General features: G+C 51.8%; 7 protein-coding genes across 7 annotated transcripts; 4 read left to right on the forward strand and 3 right to left on the reverse strand.

Moving 5' to 3' along the window:
* Positions 1-336: 336 nt before the first annotated feature.
* Positions 337-2,869, forward strand: KD926_010712 (putative general amino acid permease (Agp2); the record flags this gene model as incomplete). The annotated part of the gene is made up of 6 exons (XM_053103104.1): positions 337-774; positions 1,030-1,054; positions 1,304-1,526; positions 1,592-2,327; positions 2,389-2,765; positions 2,830-2,869. The coding sequence occupies 6 exons, from the start codon at positions 337-339 to the stop codon at positions 2,867-2,869; spliced, it is 1,839 nt and encodes a 612-aa protein (XP_052953481.1).
* A 309-nt stretch (positions 2,870-3,178) lies between these two features.
* KD926_010713 (uncharacterized protein) lies at positions 3,179-3,751 on the reverse strand (the record flags this gene model as incomplete). The annotated part of the gene is made up of 1 exon (XM_053103105.1): positions 3,179-3,751. The coding sequence occupies one exon, from the start codon at positions 3,749-3,751 to the stop codon at positions 3,179-3,181; it is 573 nt and encodes a 190-aa protein (XP_052953482.1).
* Positions 3,752-4,343: 592 nt separating this feature from the next.
* KD926_010714 (putative JmjC domain protein) lies at positions 4,344-5,358 on the reverse strand (the record flags this gene model as incomplete). The annotated part of the gene is made up of 2 exons (XM_053103106.1): positions 4,344-4,364; positions 4,414-5,358. 2 exons carry the CDS (start codon positions 5,356-5,358, stop codon positions 4,344-4,346), a joined length of 966 nt encoding a protein of 321 aa, XP_052953483.1.
* Positions 5,359-5,896: 538 nt separating this feature from the next.
* On the forward strand, positions 5,897-8,473 carry KD926_010715 (transcription factor domain-containing protein; the record flags this gene model as incomplete). The annotated part of the gene is made up of 6 exons (XM_053103107.1): positions 5,897-6,054; positions 6,135-6,211; positions 6,298-6,343; positions 6,417-7,155; positions 7,206-7,457; positions 7,511-8,473. 6 exons carry the CDS (start codon positions 5,897-5,899, stop codon positions 8,471-8,473), a joined length of 2,235 nt encoding a protein of 744 aa, XP_052953484.1.
* A 939-nt stretch (positions 8,474-9,412) lies between these two features.
* On the forward strand, positions 9,413-10,483 carry KD926_010716 (casein kinase II subunit beta; the record flags this gene model as incomplete). The annotated part of the gene is made up of 1 exon (XM_053103108.1): positions 9,413-10,483. One exon carries the CDS (start codon positions 9,413-9,415, stop codon positions 10,481-10,483), a length of 1,071 nt encoding a protein of 356 aa, XP_052953485.1.
* A 1,675-nt stretch (positions 10,484-12,158) lies between these two features.
* KD926_010717 (uncharacterized protein) lies at positions 12,159-12,934 on the forward strand (the record flags this gene model as incomplete). Its single annotated transcript, XM_053103109.1, has 3 exons — positions 12,159-12,360; positions 12,427-12,539; positions 12,701-12,934. 3 exons carry the CDS (start codon positions 12,159-12,161, stop codon positions 12,932-12,934), a joined length of 549 nt encoding a protein of 182 aa, XP_052953486.1.
* Positions 12,935-14,989: 2,055 nt separating this feature from the next.
* KD926_010718 (bZIP transcription factor) lies at positions 14,990-15,872 on the reverse strand (the record flags this gene model as incomplete). Its single annotated transcript, XM_053103111.1, has 2 exons — positions 14,990-15,633; positions 15,698-15,872. The coding sequence occupies 2 exons, from the start codon at positions 15,870-15,872 to the stop codon at positions 14,990-14,992; spliced, it is 819 nt and encodes a 272-aa protein (XP_052953487.1).
* Between the last annotated feature and the right edge of the window lie 2,292 nt (positions 15,873-18,164).

The following is an 18,164-nucleotide window of genomic DNA, read 5'->3' on the forward strand; positions in this document are numbered from 1 at the left end:
TTTTTTTTTTGTCGCTCCCTCCATCTCTTCCGATTTCCTCATGTCCAGCCTAATACTACGTTGGTTAGAGTTAATGACATCTCGCCTAGCAAGTTACTAGTCTGTCTACACATTTCTTGTTTTTTCTTTTCTTCGCCCCCCTTCTTCCCCCGTTTATCTTCTTCTTGATCCTGCCTTCCCTTTTAAGTGCTACCTCGCTTCTTTACCCCTCCATCGTCTTTTCTCTCCCTCTTCCCCATGTTTGTGACCCCATCGTTTTAATGAAGTATTTCTTTATTTTCTTAAACAATATTCTCATCTCATTTGGTATCCTCTTCTCCTTAAGTGATCATCACGATGGTCAATTCCAACTCCGATCTTGAGCGTGCGCCTGGAGTGGGGTCATCCCCCGCGGCCAGTTCGTCTGGTCTGGCAACGGACAACCTGACCAAACGAGTCGGAATCTCAACCAACCTGTCGGAGAAGAATGTGGTAGGGGATAGTCGTGAAGCATCAATTGACGACGAGTCGATTAAACCGGCCTCCGACCACACCTGTCGCAAGTTGAAGCCCAGACATATCCAATTGATCGGTATTGGCGGCACAATTGGCACGGCGTTGTACGTCCAGATTGGCAAGAGTCTGGGAAAAGGCGGACCTGGAAGCTTATTTCTGGCATTTGTCATATGGTCAGTCCTCGTCCCTTCTATCGATCTGCGTCATATTCTCGTGCTCCTGCTTGCTATTCTTCCGGTTCCCACGACACCGCAATATCGCGAACGTCCTTGGCCATTGGTAAGTACCCAGGCCAGAAGATTGGAAACAGCAGGGTCTATATGCTCCGAGATGAACAAGAAAATCAGAAGACAAAAAATGGAAACAAATACTTCCCATCAGACGTAAAAGAGAGCGGAGAATAGATCCTTGGTCCCAGAGCCTATGCAACTTGCGAAGACCTGTCACGTTGCGACTGGGCTTGGGAGCCCCTGTCTTATGCCCTTGTGGTTTTTCTTTTGGTCCTATGGAATCTTATACATCTCTGAGTTATAGGTGCTCGGTGATCCTGGCTATAACCGTTTGTACGAAGCCCCAATTTCCAATTCCACCAGAAAGAATACCCAAAGCAGCCTTGTATTTGGTTCCCTCGCGGTTTCTACGATTCCAAAAAGCGCCTTTACCTACGAACCGTTGTTATTCCAACGCTCTACCTACTTCGATTGTTTTGAATATCCCATTGCAGCCATGCAGTCTCCCTGCCCTCCTCTCGGATTCTGCCCCTGCCCTTTTCTTGTGTAGCGTTTACTGAGACCAGGATGATCAATAGGTCTGGCAGAAATGGTCACGTACCTACCCATTTCCTCGCCCTTCATTCGGTTTGCTAGTCGTTACGTCGATGAAGCGTTCGGAATGGCGGCTGGATGGAACTTTTTCGTTTTCGAGGCCATCATGGTGCCTTTTGAAATCACCGCATGTAGTATGATCATCAACTATTGGGGTGGTGCGGTGCCGGTGGCAGCAATCATCGTGATCGTTCTTGTACTTTTTGTGTGCGTTTCCCCATCTGCAGTGGTCACGCTGGCAGTGCCTCCATGTCTGACTCGTGATATTTTAGACTGCTCAACGTCTTTGCGGTTCAGTGGTACGGGGAAGCAGAGTTCTGGCTCTCCCTGAGTAAGGTCTTGCTCAGCGTGGGCTTGATCTTCTTCACTTTCATCGTGATGGTCGGGGGCAACCCTCAGGGCGACCGCTTCGGTTTTCGATACTGGAACAACCCCGGAGCATTTGCAGAGTATTACAAGACGGGAGATCTTGGTCGATGGCTAGGCTTCCTTGCCTGTCTGATTCAGGCCAGCTTCACCATCGCCGGCCCGGACTACGTGGCCATGGCCGCCGGGGAGACGGTGAACCCTCGCAAGGTGCTGCCGAGTGCCTTCAACGGTATCTTTTACCGACTGACGTCCTTCTTCGTCCTGGGAGCCCTTTGCGTCGGAATCTTGGTCCCGTACAACGACGAAAAGATGGCCGCTGCGTTCAAAAACGATTTACCTGGCGCCGCCGCTTCGCCCTACGTGATTGCTATGGACCGACTCAACATTCCCATTCTTCCGCACATCGTCAACGGCATGGTTCTCTTGGCCGCCTTCAGTGCTGGCAATAGCTATGTCTACTGCGCCAGTAGAAGTTTGTACGGGCTTGCGCTGGATGGAAAGGCTCCGCGGGTCCTTACCCGGTGCACCAGGACCGGCGTTCCCATCTACTGCGTGGGAATCGTGCTTCTTATCGCGCTTCTCTCTTTCCTTCAGGTGTCTAACAGTGCGGCCGTTGTCCTGCAGTGGTTTGTGAGCTTGGTACGTGCTTCCCCGTCCGCTGACGGCTGATACCGGGGTGATTTCTAATCCTGGCATGTAGATGACTGCTTCGCAATTGATCAACTTTTCAGTCATAACCTTTACATACACCCGTTTCAGAAAGGCGCTCATAGCACAGGGCATTCCTCGCCATACCCTTCCTTATCAGAGCCTAGGCCAGCCCTACGTTGCCTACATCGCGCTTGTCTGCACCAGCGTCATGGCGTTTGTAGGTGGCTACGAGGTGTTCTTGCCCGGCAACTGGGACGTGCCCACATTCTTCTTCTCCTACACCATGATCGGAGTGTTTCCGATCCTTTACTTTTGCTGGAAGTTCTGGCATCGCACCGATATCAAAAAACTTGAAACCATTGATCTGGTGACGGGACTTGACGAGATCCAGTCGTATACGGACAATTTCATCCCGGAACCCTCTAGGTAAGATGGACAGACCCGTTCCTATATATCTATCTGTTGGGTTTCAAAGCTAAATGTCGTGCAGCAATGTGTTTTCAAGGTTCGCCGATTGGATCTTCCAGTAGCACACAACTCCATGCACCTGGGTACGGAAACGGGTATCTTGGATATGTTAGAGATCGGAGGAATTGCCTGTCTATGATTCTGATATGGCTCTGACGACCTGAACGTGTAAAAAATGCAGAACAAGATGATGATAGGCTCGTATGCATAGAGTAAATAAACGCCGAGACCAAGTTCATTAGCGTGGTTAACAACCAACAAGATAAAAATTCAAACGAAATCAAATACTCTACATACACAATGCAAATCCCCACTACCCAAACTCTAGTATATACAGCAGTCACAGAACGCAATCGCCACAGGTATCGCAATTACTCTTGTCCCTGTTGACCCTCTCCGGCAGCCTTCACAGCGTCCAATCTCAGCTTATTCCGCTTCCCCAGCACCCGCAAAGTATTCTTCTTCTCGATGTCCGTCATCTGCGCCCAGTTCGTGATCCGCGATAGCGAGCCGTCCTGGTTGACCACCATCGGTCCCAGGTGGTCCAACGTCACGGTGGAATCGCCGTTGCCGCTCACGTCGAGCTTCGGGGTGTGGGAGTCGGCGCTGCTTGCGTCGGGGAGCGCGAGCGGTCGATGCGTTTGGTCCTTGTTCTCGGTGTGCCGTTCCTCCTCTTGTTGTTGTTCTTGGATTTTGGACGAATCGGTCGACATGGTGGCGTAGGACTTGGTTTGTTGGGATCGGTAGACAGCAGGATCAGAGGGACACTGAGGATGAAAGATCGAGAAAGCTCCGAGTCGGGCGGGCGATTGAGTATGGATGGAGTGGAGGGAGGAGGATGATGACGATGGGATGTGCGCGAGGGCGGTGGATGCGCGGGACGGGACCAGCAGCGGATTGAGGATGAGGTGGAACAACGTTGCGCGAGAGAAGGACATGTACATGTCTTGATTCCTGATGAGTCTCTTTTATGTTGAAGGGGGGTTAATTGGTGGTGGATGGTGCTGGAAGGGGGTCGTAGGTTCTCGGTTCACTGACTGACGTATTTGAATGCTGGGGGAAATGGTGTCTTTTTTTTGTTCTCTTCAGGTGGTCTAGAACGATCGTCGTTTAGCGCTGGATTGAGTTTGGTTTATTTGGTCGCAACTACGATTGATCTATTGATAGTTTGGAGTGATTTCATGTTATGATTGAATTTCTAATATTAATAGCAGTGTCTGCAATTATTTGTCCTCAAGGCTCGTACTCTGTGGGTTCAATTTCCCTGGACTATTCTAAATTAAATAAGTACACATCATATTTATCCGCATCATTCAAGGGGATATATCCAGTAACTGCCAGCAATATATGCATAGTAAAGTGGATGGAGATAGAGAATAAAAGTCAGGTTTGAAAGGAATACTCTTGATCATCAATCATTCAGCCCAGAAGCTCACGACCCGAGCGAGCTCTACTTGGGCGCTACAAACTCACCAGCCGATGCAGTGAGAAAGCCACCGAACAATCCTGCCGCCAGTTGCCGACTTCGAGGACTGGTTATCGAAACCACCAATTGACCTATAGCGTCCATCAGAAGAGCCCATCAATTAGTGTCTCACAGACTTACCGATGCTGTGACTCCCTCCCCAACACCCTTGATGCTATGCCACCAGCCTTTGGGAATAAATAACCCATCACCGGCTGACAGGCGCGCCTCAAACCCTTCGCCCCCCCCGCTCGATGACGGACTAGAGGTGGTCACACCATCACCCCAAACTGCCGCCTCGAGCAAGGTCCTTTCCTGGCCCTGCATCATTTCCTCTCCCCGGAACGCTGCCGCGCCATGGTCACTGCTTCTTCCCAGCTCCCGTCGCACCGACGCAAACACGGCCTGACCTTTATCAGGGGCAATCAATCGCACAACTTTCTGCGCGGCAAGCTGCACGAAGAGGTTCGGATTCGGGTCGCGGTGAAGGGGTGTATACGTGGGTGGATATCCGATCCACACGTTTGTGTCGTAGATGTCGCCACGGCCTGCTTGTGACACGAGAGAGGGTACCGGAAAGTCATCCCGCAGGGTCTGCGGCAGATCGAGCAGTTGGCATTGCGCCATATAGAGACGTGTAGTCGGCGATTGGGTCTCCGCCGCACGCATCCACTCCAGGAAGAGACTCAGAGGGGCGTGGAATTTCCGGAATTCTACCTCTCCGCTTCCTGGCTGCCCCTGCTGAGCATATTGGGTGAGTTCCAGCGGGACAAAAGCATCACCCCCGTGTTGTTTCAAGTACTCCGTGTTGAGTTGCGACGCTGATGGCGGGGACGAGGACGATTGGAACCAACGTGTTACGGCCGGAAGGTTATCGAAATGTCCGCGGGGCAGGACGATGGGAAGTTCGGGTGCAAAGCATCTTTCGCGGAATCTGTTCACGTTGACGTCGTCGAGAATGTCGAGAGGGCGGAAACCCGACACGGGGGGATTATGTTGGGTGGTGACCCAATTTCGTCCGGAGGGGGATGATCGTGCGGCTAGGCATGATAATTGAGTCCGAACTCTTGAGTTAATGTGAAGCATCCCAACTAAGGCGTTGGCTGGTGTTGCTGTCTCTGGTTCTCGCGAAGGAATGAAGAAATCCGGGCGCAACTCGGCAACGGTCGGGAGTCGGGAAATCTCCCGCTCCGGGCGCCGAAGGATGAAGCAACTCACTGCTTTGATGGTCCGTACGGAGGTGAACCGATTGAAGGAAACCCTTTGGGAGGTTGTCAGAAGAGCTGGGACATGACTTCACAAGCGACCCGTTCAGACAATCGATCGGGGTGGTGGGATTGTGCTGTCAATCCGGTCTCCACCGCAAGAACGAGCCTCCAAGATACTCGCGCATTGTCTGGATGGCCTAGACCTTGATTAGGATTCTTTTCAGAGTGGGATGAGGGACCTAGGAGAAAGGTTGGAACGATAAAGTAAAAGACGTCAATCGACCCGCCAAGTATGGGGAAAACGGAAAACCCCGCGCGGCGCTGGACGGACGGGAAAGGGAAAGGAATCCCTCCGCGCCTGTCGCTGCCACCTTCAGCTCCATCTCCGCTTCTCTCCTCCCCAAGAATCCGTCGCGATGTCCTCAGAGTCCCCTCAGGTGGACGTCACGCCGTCCCGGCCGCTATCAGGCGAGTCCAATCCCTCCGAGGCTGGCGACAGTGCCAAACGGAAAGCGGAACAAGCCAACGGAACCCACACGCGCTCCAAGCGGAATCGCTACATCTCCATCGCCTGGTATGACCCCGGATCTAGATTCCCCGAGCGTGGGATATCCAGAGCAGTTTGGCGCTGACCACTAATGGTGATTCTTTTAGTAATGAATGCAAGCGTCGCAAAATCAAGTGTAATGGCCAAGTGCCCTGCCAGCGCTGTGGGCATCTCAATCTTGAATGTGCGCAACCTCCCTTTGGCGATGCTTTCTCCATCCGAGAATGCATCCTCGCTTATACAAAAATGGCCATTAACATACGAGCTTAGGCCGATATGCGCCGAATTGTTGCAACAACAATTTCAAGGATTCCGAGTGCGTTTCCTTTCCATTATCTGCTCTCTCGGCGTCCGGACCCGAAAGCTAACACACATATCACTACCAACAGGGAATTCCGGTCGATGAAAGACCAAATCACCGCTCTCCAAGACCAGGTCAACAGCCTCTTCACTAACCTCAACGATCTCCGCTCCCAACGGTCTTCCCTCGGCTCCCCAGGACTCGAGAACTTTTCCCGAGATGGCTCGCAATCGGTTTTCACCCCGATGCAAGTTGGGCTGGCTAAACCACGCATAAGACATCCCCGATTCCAAGGTCCTACGAGCTCTGCCTTCAACTTTGACGTGGCAAGGTCTAGTCTGCAGAATATGGGCATCGCCCCCGCAGAAGAGGTCATCACGGATGACCTTACCGCCGCGCATGCTACGCCCACCGGATCGCCTCCTCGTGTCACTCCATTGGTCCCCTCTATACACCCAACCAAAGATCCCATATGGGCCATCAATCGAGAGGATGCTCTGCGTCTCTGTCGGATCTATGAAGAAGAAATTGGCATCATGTATCCGCTCGTAGAGATCGACAAGATTACCCGTCAGGTTAACCTGCTTTACACATTTATGGAGGCCGCAACCCGCACTGGATTTGCCCAGCGGGGACTCCCTGGGTCGGACGGTCTTCAGGATGATAATACAAGTATCTTGAAAATGATCATTGCGACCACGCTGATTGTCGAGGGCGGTGGGCAGAGCGACCTCGGTCAGCGTCTGTACCTGAGCGTGAAGCCCGTCATCGAATCTAGACTTTGGGAGCCGCTGAACATCAAATCAATCCAACTTTTAGGAATGGCGGTATGTATCTCATAATTTGGGGGTGAATAGGCTCTGACTGCGACGGCTAGGCAACGTATCATTTCCACATCGACGATGACGCCATGGCCTACCGCATCATCGGCCTTGCAGCGCGCATGTGTCTCGAGATAGGCCTACACCGACGAGACGCGCTGGCTAAATCCTTTCCGGATGAGGACCAGTGGCCGGAAATCATCCGAATCTTCTGGGCTATCTACACCCTGGACAGGCGCTGGAGCTTCGGAACTGGATTGCCATTCGTCATTCAGGATGAGGACATCGACCCCAACCTACCTGAGCCGGTAAGTTTTGGAATAAGATACCACAATGAAAGTAACTGTGCTGACTGGACTAGGATGCATCCATGCCCTACTTGAGATGTATGATTTCGTATAACCGCATTAGTTCTAAGATCTGGTACTCCGGACTGGGCTCGGAGGGAACGACGGACGTGCGACGGGACGAGATTGGTTATCTGGACTATCAAATTCTTCAGTGGTATAAGCAAGTGCCAGACAGCCTCAAATTCTATCCCGTGGAGTCTCCCAAGCATGAGTCAGCTAGTCGGGGTCTCCGGCGGTTGCGGGTGCTTGTGTACCTACGCATGAACCAGCTTCGCATCCTCATCTACCGTCCGGTCCTTCACTCAGCGGCCAGTATCGCCGAGGACAAAGGACATGCCCAAACGGTGGTCGATGTCGCCAAGGACACGGTCCGTGTACTGACGCGGCTGAACCAGACCTCTGACATCTACCGCACTCAACAGATCACCTTCAACTACTTCCTTGTCGCCGCGCTGGCTGTTCTTTTCCTAGCCGTGTGCCATGCACCAACAGAATTCAACCGGCAAGTGCGAGATGAGTTCTACATGGCGCTGGACCTGGTCAATGGCTTCAGTACAAAGTCGTACGTGTCGAAACGATTGTGGAAGACCATCAAAGGCCTCCGCAAAATCGGCGAGCGACTAGGTATGCTGGTGCGTCCATTCGGGTCTGACTCGAACGATCCGCATTCGACGGCAGCGGTCGCTATGGCCGGCTTAGCCGGTCACCCAATTGTGGATATCTCAATGTACGGGCCCGTGAATGCGATGGAGTTAGGGAATAGTCCCTTGAACGGGTTGCAGATGAGCCAGGAGCTCACCAATCTATTCGAGGCCGTTGGGGGATTCGGCAATTTCATGGCGTCCAACGCCACCAACGACGGTATAAATGGATTTGTTGGACACGACGGAGAGATTCAAAACACGGGCGAAGGGCTGTCTGGCGTTTTGGGGGATGAAGGCGAGTTTTCTCGGGTCATCCGAGATCTCTTCTGAAGGGCGTTTGGTTCTTTGTTGTCTGTATATACATGTCTTATATACCTACTGAACTGGCCAGTATTTGCTGCACCGGACCCCCCCCTCCGCCTGTGTTCTTCTTGTGTAGATCTGTGTAGATTGGATGCCCCAGGCCTAGAAGGGGCAGGCCTGAAGACCCAGGCCTCCTCCCCCGGCGGGGCACGTGACGGGGCGGCAACCTCACTCGACTTTCTTCCTCATTTCCAACTGTCAGTCTCATTCTGTCTCGACTAGTGACCGACCGCTTGTGAATCCACTCCTTTCGCCCTTCTTGCCCCGATCAATCGGCATCGGACGGCGCCTTAACACCTGCTGCGCGACGCCATTCGTCCCATCTCTACACCAGCCACTTTTTTCCCACCGCCCCACGAAACCTAATATCGGAGACCCCTCGACTCCGTCGATCGATCACTGCACCACCACCTTTCCCAGTTCTGTCAAAATACTGCCAACTGCAATTTCCTCGCCACTTGAAGTCCGTGCTGCCCGGTATCTTCGATGCCGCGTTGAAGACAGCCACCGGTGTACAGCCATTGCTATTCCGTCATTCTCATCATCGCACAATAACCCGCCGGCCCGCACCTTGTCATGACCCCTCAGGCTTCCGGATAGACGCAATCGCTTTTCATCCCCAGTTCCCGACAAATCCCGACGGTCGTGCACCTTACGACAAGTGTCCACCAACTCTGTCCCTCTCTGCAGCTTCAAAGGGCTGATATACCGGACTGCCCGTGAAAATCGGTACAGGTCTGCAACCAGCGCAGTCTCTTTCCGAGAGCATATCGAAACGGTTTTCATCACCATCTCGGCAACGTGTCGAGAGAGACAGGTTCGGCGTTGGCCGACGGCCTAGACAGGCTGGATCTGAGTCAACTGTCTGAATCAACGCCCTCGTCATCCGCATCCGACTCGTTCGACATGTCGTCGTCGGAAGGCGCCCCGGAGTCGTGGATCTCCTCGTTCTGCTCCCTGATGGGCCATGAATTTTTCGCGGAGGTGTCGGAGGATTTCATCGAGGATGATTTCAACCTGACAGGCCTGCAATCGCAGGTGCCCATGTATAAGGAGGCACTCGAAATGATACTCGACGTGGAACCGGAGGAGGATGAAGACGAGGAGGAAGAAGAGGAGGAAGAGGACGACGACGACGAAATCCTGGGCGACGAGAAGCCCCCTGGCTACCGAAGGGCCAACGATCGTCGGCATGCGCGCGTGGCCAGTGATCTGAGCGTGATCGAGAGCTCAGCCGAGTTGCTTTACGGACTGATCCACCAGCGATACATCACCTCGCGCCCCGGAATCCAGCAGATGCTCGAGAAGTATGAGATGCAACACTTTGGCGTCTGTCCTCGCGTGAACTGCAGCGGCTGCAAAGTTCTGCCCGTGGGTCGCTCCGATACTCCCGGCCAGGAGACCGTGAAGCTCTTCTGCCCCAGCTGCCAGGACCTGTACACGCCGCCCAACAGTCGATTCCACTCCGTGGACGGGGCCTTCTTCGGAACCACGTTCGGATGCCTGTTCTTCATGACGTTTCCTGACCTGGACATTAGAACTCACTTCGACAACCCCCTGTCCATATCGCCCACCCGATCCTCCTTGACGACTATGAACAACCAGGTGTCGCCTGACGTGCCTCCTCCCCACCAGCCCGTGGAGATCAACGGCGTGCGGACGGTGAACTTCAGCCCGGGCCTCGGCAAGGGCAAGGTCTACGAGTCCCGAATCTACGGGTTCCGCGTGTCCGAACGGTCTCGGTCGGGACCCCGCATGAAATGGCTGCGAATGAAACCGACCGACATCACCGAGCTTGACGAGCTGACTCGCTTCGAGTCGTTCCACGGATCGGCCGACAACGAGGGCGATACCGAGATGGGCGCCGCTGGCGGAAGTGCACAGAACGCGGCGATTGCAAAGAGGAAGAAGGCGCCGATGCGACGACGGCGATACAACCCTGATCAGATGAGTATTAATGGAGCGGATGCCGCATAAACGAGGTGATGACATGTTTTGTTCCTGGTCCTTATTTTAATGATCTCGTTAAGTCGAAATGAAGAGAAAGCAATGTGATGTGATGTTGATCGGGAGATGAAGAAGCAAACAGCATTTCCTTTTTTGTTTTTCTCTTTTTTTGATCTCCTCCTCTCTCTCGTCCTTCATCTCTTGTCCCGTCTGTTTCTTCCTGTTGAATCCGTTCATCTTATTCATCGTCTCGTTTCCTCGTCCCCCCAGTTCTACGTCTAGTTTCATCCTTTCATAACGCATGTCTCCTTGTCCACTACGATCGACTTGAAATATCTTTTTACATTTATCTGTTTTTTCTTTCTCTTTTTTTTTTTTTTTATTTTTTTAAAAAAAAGCTGCATCGAGGCGTCGTTGAGTCGAGCTTTTTCGTCTTCCTGGCGTACAGATTCAAGTTTGAGTACAGTAAAGAGGAATTCATGGAATTGAACTTATTCAGATACTAAAGTGCCTGTAGTGTTGATTGTTCAGATCTCAAGTTTCGATCGACGGCATCTTTGGAAATAATCCGAGATGAGAGTGTCCGGCGTGACTAGTGGATACAATCTACCTTGATCCTACGTGAAGATATCAAGACAGGCTGCCCCCGACTAGTAACTTTGTCTGAAATTGACTCTATTCAACCTGCCAGTTCTGAGAGTGTCCTGCAGTTTGATTGCTTCCACTAACCAGAACAGGCCTGCGCCTAAAACCAAGCCCGATTGGACGAGATAGTTTCTCTTCGTACATTTCATCGGGCCAAAAGAGAAAAGAAGAGAATTGGATCTGCATAGGCTGTGGAACTAGCATGGGTAAAGTGAGAATGGCCCTTCGCGAATCTCTTCTCGTAAAAAAAATGAACGAATGAGAAACACACATGACACATTGGCCTCGCGCTGTAGGGCCATTACGTAGCAACGCCCGTAGTTCGCTCGATGTTGGTGTTACTCTTCCAGCACATCGACAGCAATTCCGTGGCTATTTTCGAGCCAGGAGCAGTCAATGTTATCAATTAGGAGGTAGGCCTCCATCACGACCCCCAGACTACCGCCGTCATGGACACCTTAGACGGTAACTATCGAATTCAGGTTATTAACCCACGAATGGCGAGGTATTGCGCGAAGCTTCTGAGAGGCTGGTGCTAGCGGTCAATCAACGGGTGTGAAAGCCTGTCGCCGTTCATTGGTGAGCTGTACAGGGTGAGATGTTAATTTCCCCAATCTAGACTTGCGCCCACGGATATATTGGAATGGTTGAATTTATCCGTGGGGTCTGGCCTGGGACGCCACGGGGCCCAATGGAGTCAAAAGGACGAGCAGGTGAGTGACGGTGACAATCACTCAACCATGCCATCCTTCGGTTGCTGAAACAGGCCATAGCAAGTCCCAGGGACTAGAGGCGCACTAACAGCTGGGCTTTAGGAAAGGGTATCAGCACTAATGACCCTCGCACGTGGTGAAGGGATGGACCGTAATCTTCAGAACTCACGGACACATCCTGCCCTTTAATTTTAGTCGATTAAAAAAAAGATTTGTATCACGGAAGTGGGAAATTAAGGAAAACAAAAATCAAGATCAAGATAAAAAATACGGAGTACGGAGGAAAAGCAAGGCAAGACAAAGGAAAACAGCCAAGGGGGCCAAGACCGGACGATAGACTCACGTCAATGGGCCGTCGGGATGCAAGATTGATTAATTCATTTCTGCCATTCTTTTCTGTCATGCCTTGCAGGGGTGCCTTCGTATCCTTCGATATTGCGACATTTTCCCCTTCAAACGGCGATAGAACCCTCAAGCATATCGCCATCAACTTTGCAGCGGGATTAGAATGCAACCCCGTCAAATACTTGTGTCTCTCGGATTTCGCCGGTATTGGACGCAATCACTGGCTTGATTGAGCCGCGTGTGTGTGCAACCTTACTTCACGAATCCAAGCCCAGCGCCGAGATGCCAGACTACTGCACAGGAAATCGACGCCCGGCGGATACGAGCTTCTGGTCAATCCGGCTGGTATCACCAAGGCTATCGAAATGAATGGCGGCCCTTTGGTTTGTTGAGCGATACCTCCGGGTCCGACCATATCCTTGTGTCTGGGGAGAGTGCAACATTGGAGGCCGGAGGGTGACTAGAGGGAGAGACTAGCGACTAGATTAATTACCGTCGCAATGAGTCGCCACATGGACTGGTGATGTTTTAGGCGCCCAGCTAGTGCCAGCAAACGGCACGCCCCTCGACGATGGGGTGCAAATGGAATGTTGAACAGTTGGACCCAGGGGCCAACCAAAACCCCCCAACTAGCCGTTCCCCTCCCCTCCACACGCTGCCGATTGTCAGCATTCAGTTTTCCGACCTCCGCCCGTCATTGGCCCGCTCGTTGTTGATCTGGCTCGGCTTCCTAGGCCGGGATGACCGCCAGCGCGACGGACATTGGTCCCCCCGCTAAGGAGTAAGGACCCAATCTCTGGGGCTCGAAGGGAACAGACCCATGGATGTGATGAATGTCCGGACTCAAGAGTCTAGACAAAAAGGGAAAACGCTGGTTTGTTAGCTGTTAGTGTTACCCAACCCAACCCTGGAAGCGATACGCCCCCGAGGATATCCCTCTCCCAAAGATAAAAAGAAAAAAAGGGAAAAAAGGTAATTGATTAGATTAATGAGAGCGAGGAGGAGGAGAGCAAACCAGGCAGTTGCAATCCATCCCGGGAGGCTGAACTCGGCCTTACGCCGTAAACACCATTTAATCCCGAATGACTCAGGAAGTGGGGTGGGACGAAATCAATTAACAGAGATAAGGTCAAGTAAGACAGTTGAAAGACGGTCTATACTGAGACGGGCAAGAAGGCTTTGAAACCTCCTCGCATCGCCTCTCTCCAAAGTACCGGCCTGGGTGCTCCGTACGGAGTAGGACTCTACTTATTCTTTAGGGACAGGATTTGCAGCAAGTGAACCTCGTCCGGGTCACACAGGGTCAATAGTCGACAGGCTAAAGGCGGCTCCCGGGCCAGGGCCTGCAGATGGTCGTCGAATGATCATGCACGGTACCACGTCATGCCAGCTCGGTGGAGGCGCAGCTCGTACGGACTAACTCGTGCGGTCTCTAATCTAGAAATATCCTGGACTCTGGACGGCCGGAGGTTCGTTCGAGGTCTCCCTCGGCGCAGAGCCCCACTGCAGGAAACGGTGGTGACGGGGACGGTACTGGCGATGGCGAATACAGACTCGAAGATCGATCATTGTTGATTAATGATCATAACAACATGGGAGTTGACAAGAGGTAATGAGGGAGCAAGAGGCAACGAGGAAGAAAGTCCACGAATGAGAAGGAAGGTTTCACCGGAAGCATCGACTGGCAACGGCGGATCGTCCCGACCATCCTTTGATCCCTTGTCTTATTATCAAGAATAGGAAGAAGAAAGACATGAAAAGAAAAAAAGATCTCCGGCAAGTTCACTCCGGAGACCAGCAACAAAACACGTGCAGGTGTCGACCAGGTTGGAGATCCTTCGCATCATCCGCCCCGATGGCGATTGGGGTCCATTTTCCATCCGCGGGTGCGGAGTACGGAGCAGTGGTAGGCCTTTTGCTGCTAGTTACTGCTGCTTCTTCTTCTTCCTCGTCCTCGTCCTCTTCCTCTAACTCCGTACGTACACAATACTACTCCGTAAGTTAAGACTTGAGAAAGCGACTGGCATCGCTAAGAAGTCACTTCGTTAGCTCGGTGGGACTCTCGACGCGCACGACGATACACGAGCCATCTCGTCGATTCTCGACTGCAAAGCTCCCTGTCTAGCGTCGTTCACTTCAGGCCCCCGAGGTTCCACCCCGGTTGGGGGCCAGCCAATTGTCGATGCGTCGCGATAATCTACTAAATGGGCAGTCGGAGGAGGCTTCTTATTGATTGATTTGGTTGATGGATTCGACTCTTGTAACGCTGTGATAAATCTAAACAAATAACTAAAAAGATAAAGAATAAATAAATAAAACATGAAAAAAAAAAAAAAAAAAAAAACTAGACACCCTCGGTCCAGCGCTGCCAAAACGCCCGTAGGAATAATGCTTCTATCGGTCTCGCCAAAAATACCCATCCATAACCCCAGCTAGCCGTGTTTTGCCCGCTGCTCCTTTGCCCAATAACTGTTGAAACAAACACAATGACAAAATAATAATAAACAAGGAGGGGAAAGTAGTTCAAACATAGAGGAAACAAATGAAAATGTAGAAGAGAATAAAACATAGGCCATTTAACCGTCAGAAGCCCATAACCAATCATCGTATCGGTCATAATTATAAATAACAATCAAAAGGTACCGCGCAAAGCACGGAGCCCCGCCAGGAACCAGTGCCTCTCATCACAACAGCGGAGGGAACGAATGAGGTGAGCATGGGCCCGATTCCGGTGTGAGAGGACATGCCATGAGCGATGGCTCTGCCGGTGTAGATGGCGACGAGCGATCATCACTGTACACTTGCGACAGCGGTGGCATCTGAAGGCATGGCATTAGCGCTTGCTGGTTTGGAGGCTCCGAACAGTCCGGTTCAACGAACGGGGAAGGGTATGTACCGGGATATTGGGCTCTGCAAGGTGGTGGTGATGAGGAGGTGGGCACAAGTCAATCCCGGCCATAGACGCGTAGCTCATGCTGAATGGGCTGATGATATCTTCGTCGGCGTAGGCGGGGTGTCTCTTGGTCGGCCCAGAATTGGCCATCGTAACCGGAATGATTGAAGGCACCGGTGTTCCGTATTCTCCGTGGATGGACATATCATGGTAGGAGTTTGGGATGGAATGGTATGGGTGCGGTTGCCCGTATCCCGACTGTCCGTAGGGATCCAGGTGTGAATACGAGGGGTAAGAGAAGACCGGTGGCGGCGATGCGGAAAGCTGGCGTGTGCACTGGTGGGAGAACAGGGTCCCCCGCTCCTCCTGGCTTGAGTAGCTGTCATAGGGAGCAGCTCGTTCCGTGGTGTGGCGGTTATGGGCATCCCCGGCCGTCGACTTGGTGGTGCGCTGCGTCTTTGCGCGAGGTTTGGTAGAGTGCACCGTCTTTGGTGGCTCTGGTTTCTCGAGGGTCCGTTCCGGAGACACCGAAGCTGTGGCAGCCCGCTTCTCCAAATCCTCCAAGCGCCGCTTTAGCTTCTTGCCTGTTGCACCCACCGATGGTCAGATCCACGATTCTAGAGACGGTCCTTGAGAGGTGCCACTTACGGTAGTTCCGCTGAGCAATGCGATTCTGGATGCGGCGTCGTTCAGCAAGATCCGAGATCTTGGTCCAATCCTCGTTAGGGTTGGCATTGGGACTGAAAGCACTACTCGTGCCATGACTCGACGAGCTTCTCGAGCTAGGAGATTGGTGGTACGAATAACTAGCGGAGCGGTTCATCTTGAAGTGAAACCGAGGTGACGGTAGTAGGGTGATAGGACAAGGATATCAATGTATGAACCTAGGCAAGGTGTATGGCAAGGTGTATGGTGAGTAGATGGATGAAGGATGGACAGGTATGTTGAAGAAATGAGGAAAGCAGTTGGAATCTAGAGGGGAGAAAGAGAGATGAAGGATGACTATATAGATTTAGATCCAAGTAGATTAGGTACCCGTCAATATGATCAGCACGTTCCATAAAACGAAAGCTAAAACGAGGGCCAGGAATCGGTCAGTATTTAAAACAAAAAACGGAGCCTTGGTCGATCAGCTGGAGAGAGCCTGTAGCTTATGCCTGCTAAGCCCCGGTCTCCGATGTGACGGACGAGTGAGTGAACCGTTGTGATAACAGTCCTAGTCCGTGTTCCGAGGAATTACATTATTTTAATTATTTTAATTAATGTTGGTTTTTTATTTAACCAGGAGGAATTTCGGTTTCTTTTTTCTTTTTTCTTTTTCTTTTTTTCGATTCAATTTAGTTTAGTTTAGTTCTGACCACCGTCATCCAATTCTACTTTTAATTTTTCTTTTAATTTTATTCTTAATCTATGAATTCTTTGGCGAAGGGCCTCGCAGCGTATGCATGGCGAAACCATGTGTTGGTAGGGAACTTTTCCCGAATGGATGCACAGATGTGCAGGGCTGCGTCACTAATGCCCGGTGTGGGCTGAAGGAATCCCAGAATGTGAGGCTGTCGAACGGACCCCGATGGCCGAGATGGCCGAGAAAGAGCGAGCATTTGTGGTGTAAAATAAAATACGCTCTGGTTGAAATCAAACAATAGATATATCGAAAAAGAAAAAAAAGAAAAGCAAGCAAGGAGCGGACCAGGCAGTGCTGAGCCCACAGCCCGGGGTCGGTTACCATGTGGTTCCCGCCGGCTAGGTCGGTACTATATGGGTGTCTGCTATTGATGATTGATGATTGATGATTTATGATTTATGGTTGATGATGATCAATTAATCATCCAACAGTGACATTCAATCGCTCTGCCTACAGCCATCGAAGAGCCTGCACTGTACAAGTATCCCTTGACCGGACCACAACGGTCTTGCTCCCTCGATTGCAAGAAGCTGTCGCCATCCGTTTTGCGCCCCCGCGCCCCCCAAGCCCGTATTTTTGGCCCTCTACACTGAGGAGGTTTAATTTCCTGATAGTGTCCCGTGGGAGACTCCGCGAAGAACAGATTGCCCAAAGTGGTATAAACGATGCAAGCCAATGATGGGCTGAATTCCTCACCTTGCAGCAAAAGGGTTGAAACATCTGCAGTGCAGCACCGGGCATTTTCCAAATCGGTGCATAGTGTTTCTAGTTGCCTCCCAAGCCGGCCGAGTTCAGCATGAAAAGGGAATAGCGTGGGCACAGAGAAATTGAAAAAAGAAACCAGATGGATCGTGATCATACATTAGGCCCTTGCTGGTATGAATGGTTGACCTTGCACGAGGTGTGTGTGTGGGGGGGGGGGAAGAGGAGGAGGGGGGAAGACAGACCGGACCGGACCAGCATGCTCTTGACTGCCCGCTGTTGAGGGTGGATCCCAGTTGGTTTGATTTCCAAGGGCAAAAACAAACGAGGGAACCAATGGCCATCGTCACTCATGAAACAGGCAAGAATGGGTGCGTGGCTTGACAGGATGTTGCTGCAAGGAGGGGGCTGAATTTCGCTTTAGTGTGTCGTGACTCTTGCCTCCGGGGTTAGTTGGTCGTACCATACCAGTATCGCCGGTATCATCAGGCAAACATACCTCCGACCTTAGGTATCTGGGTTACACAGAATTGAATTCGCTCTCTCCTGGTACTCCTGGACATCCGGTTTGGCGAGAGAGTCTACACAATACTGTAGTTATTGAGTAGCATTCGTTGATTTTGGTTTTGATTTCTCTTGTTGCCTGCCTATGCTGGTCCTTCGACGATCTACATCAACATTTCCGGGCGGGTTTAGTTGACAGTACCTATCCGGAGGTACCTCAGTTATCAGGCCGTCTCACTAGTAGATAGGTATTGTCAATTGGTCACACACACCCCATTCGGGTCAATCTATACCGGACGCCTGGGCTATCAGGGTGCACCTATTGTGATACCAATTACAAATTGATAGACAATAGATTAGATGGTGACCTCGGGGGTGTATTTCCTGGGAGGGGACTACAGACAGCTTCCCCATTCTTGTCACATTGGCATTCCACTTGCACGGAGCCCAGAGCGGAGAGTGCCTTTGGGTCTCGGCTCCAGCCGCCCAGCCGTGGCAGTCGGA

Source organism: Aspergillus affinis, assembly GCF_023601865.1.
Source record: "Aspergillus affinis strain CMG 70 chromosome Unknown NODE_85_length_165111_cov_88_837549, whole genome shotgun sequence".
Lineage (NCBI taxonomy): Eukaryota > Fungi > Ascomycota > Eurotiomycetes > Eurotiales > Aspergillaceae > Aspergillus > Aspergillus affinis.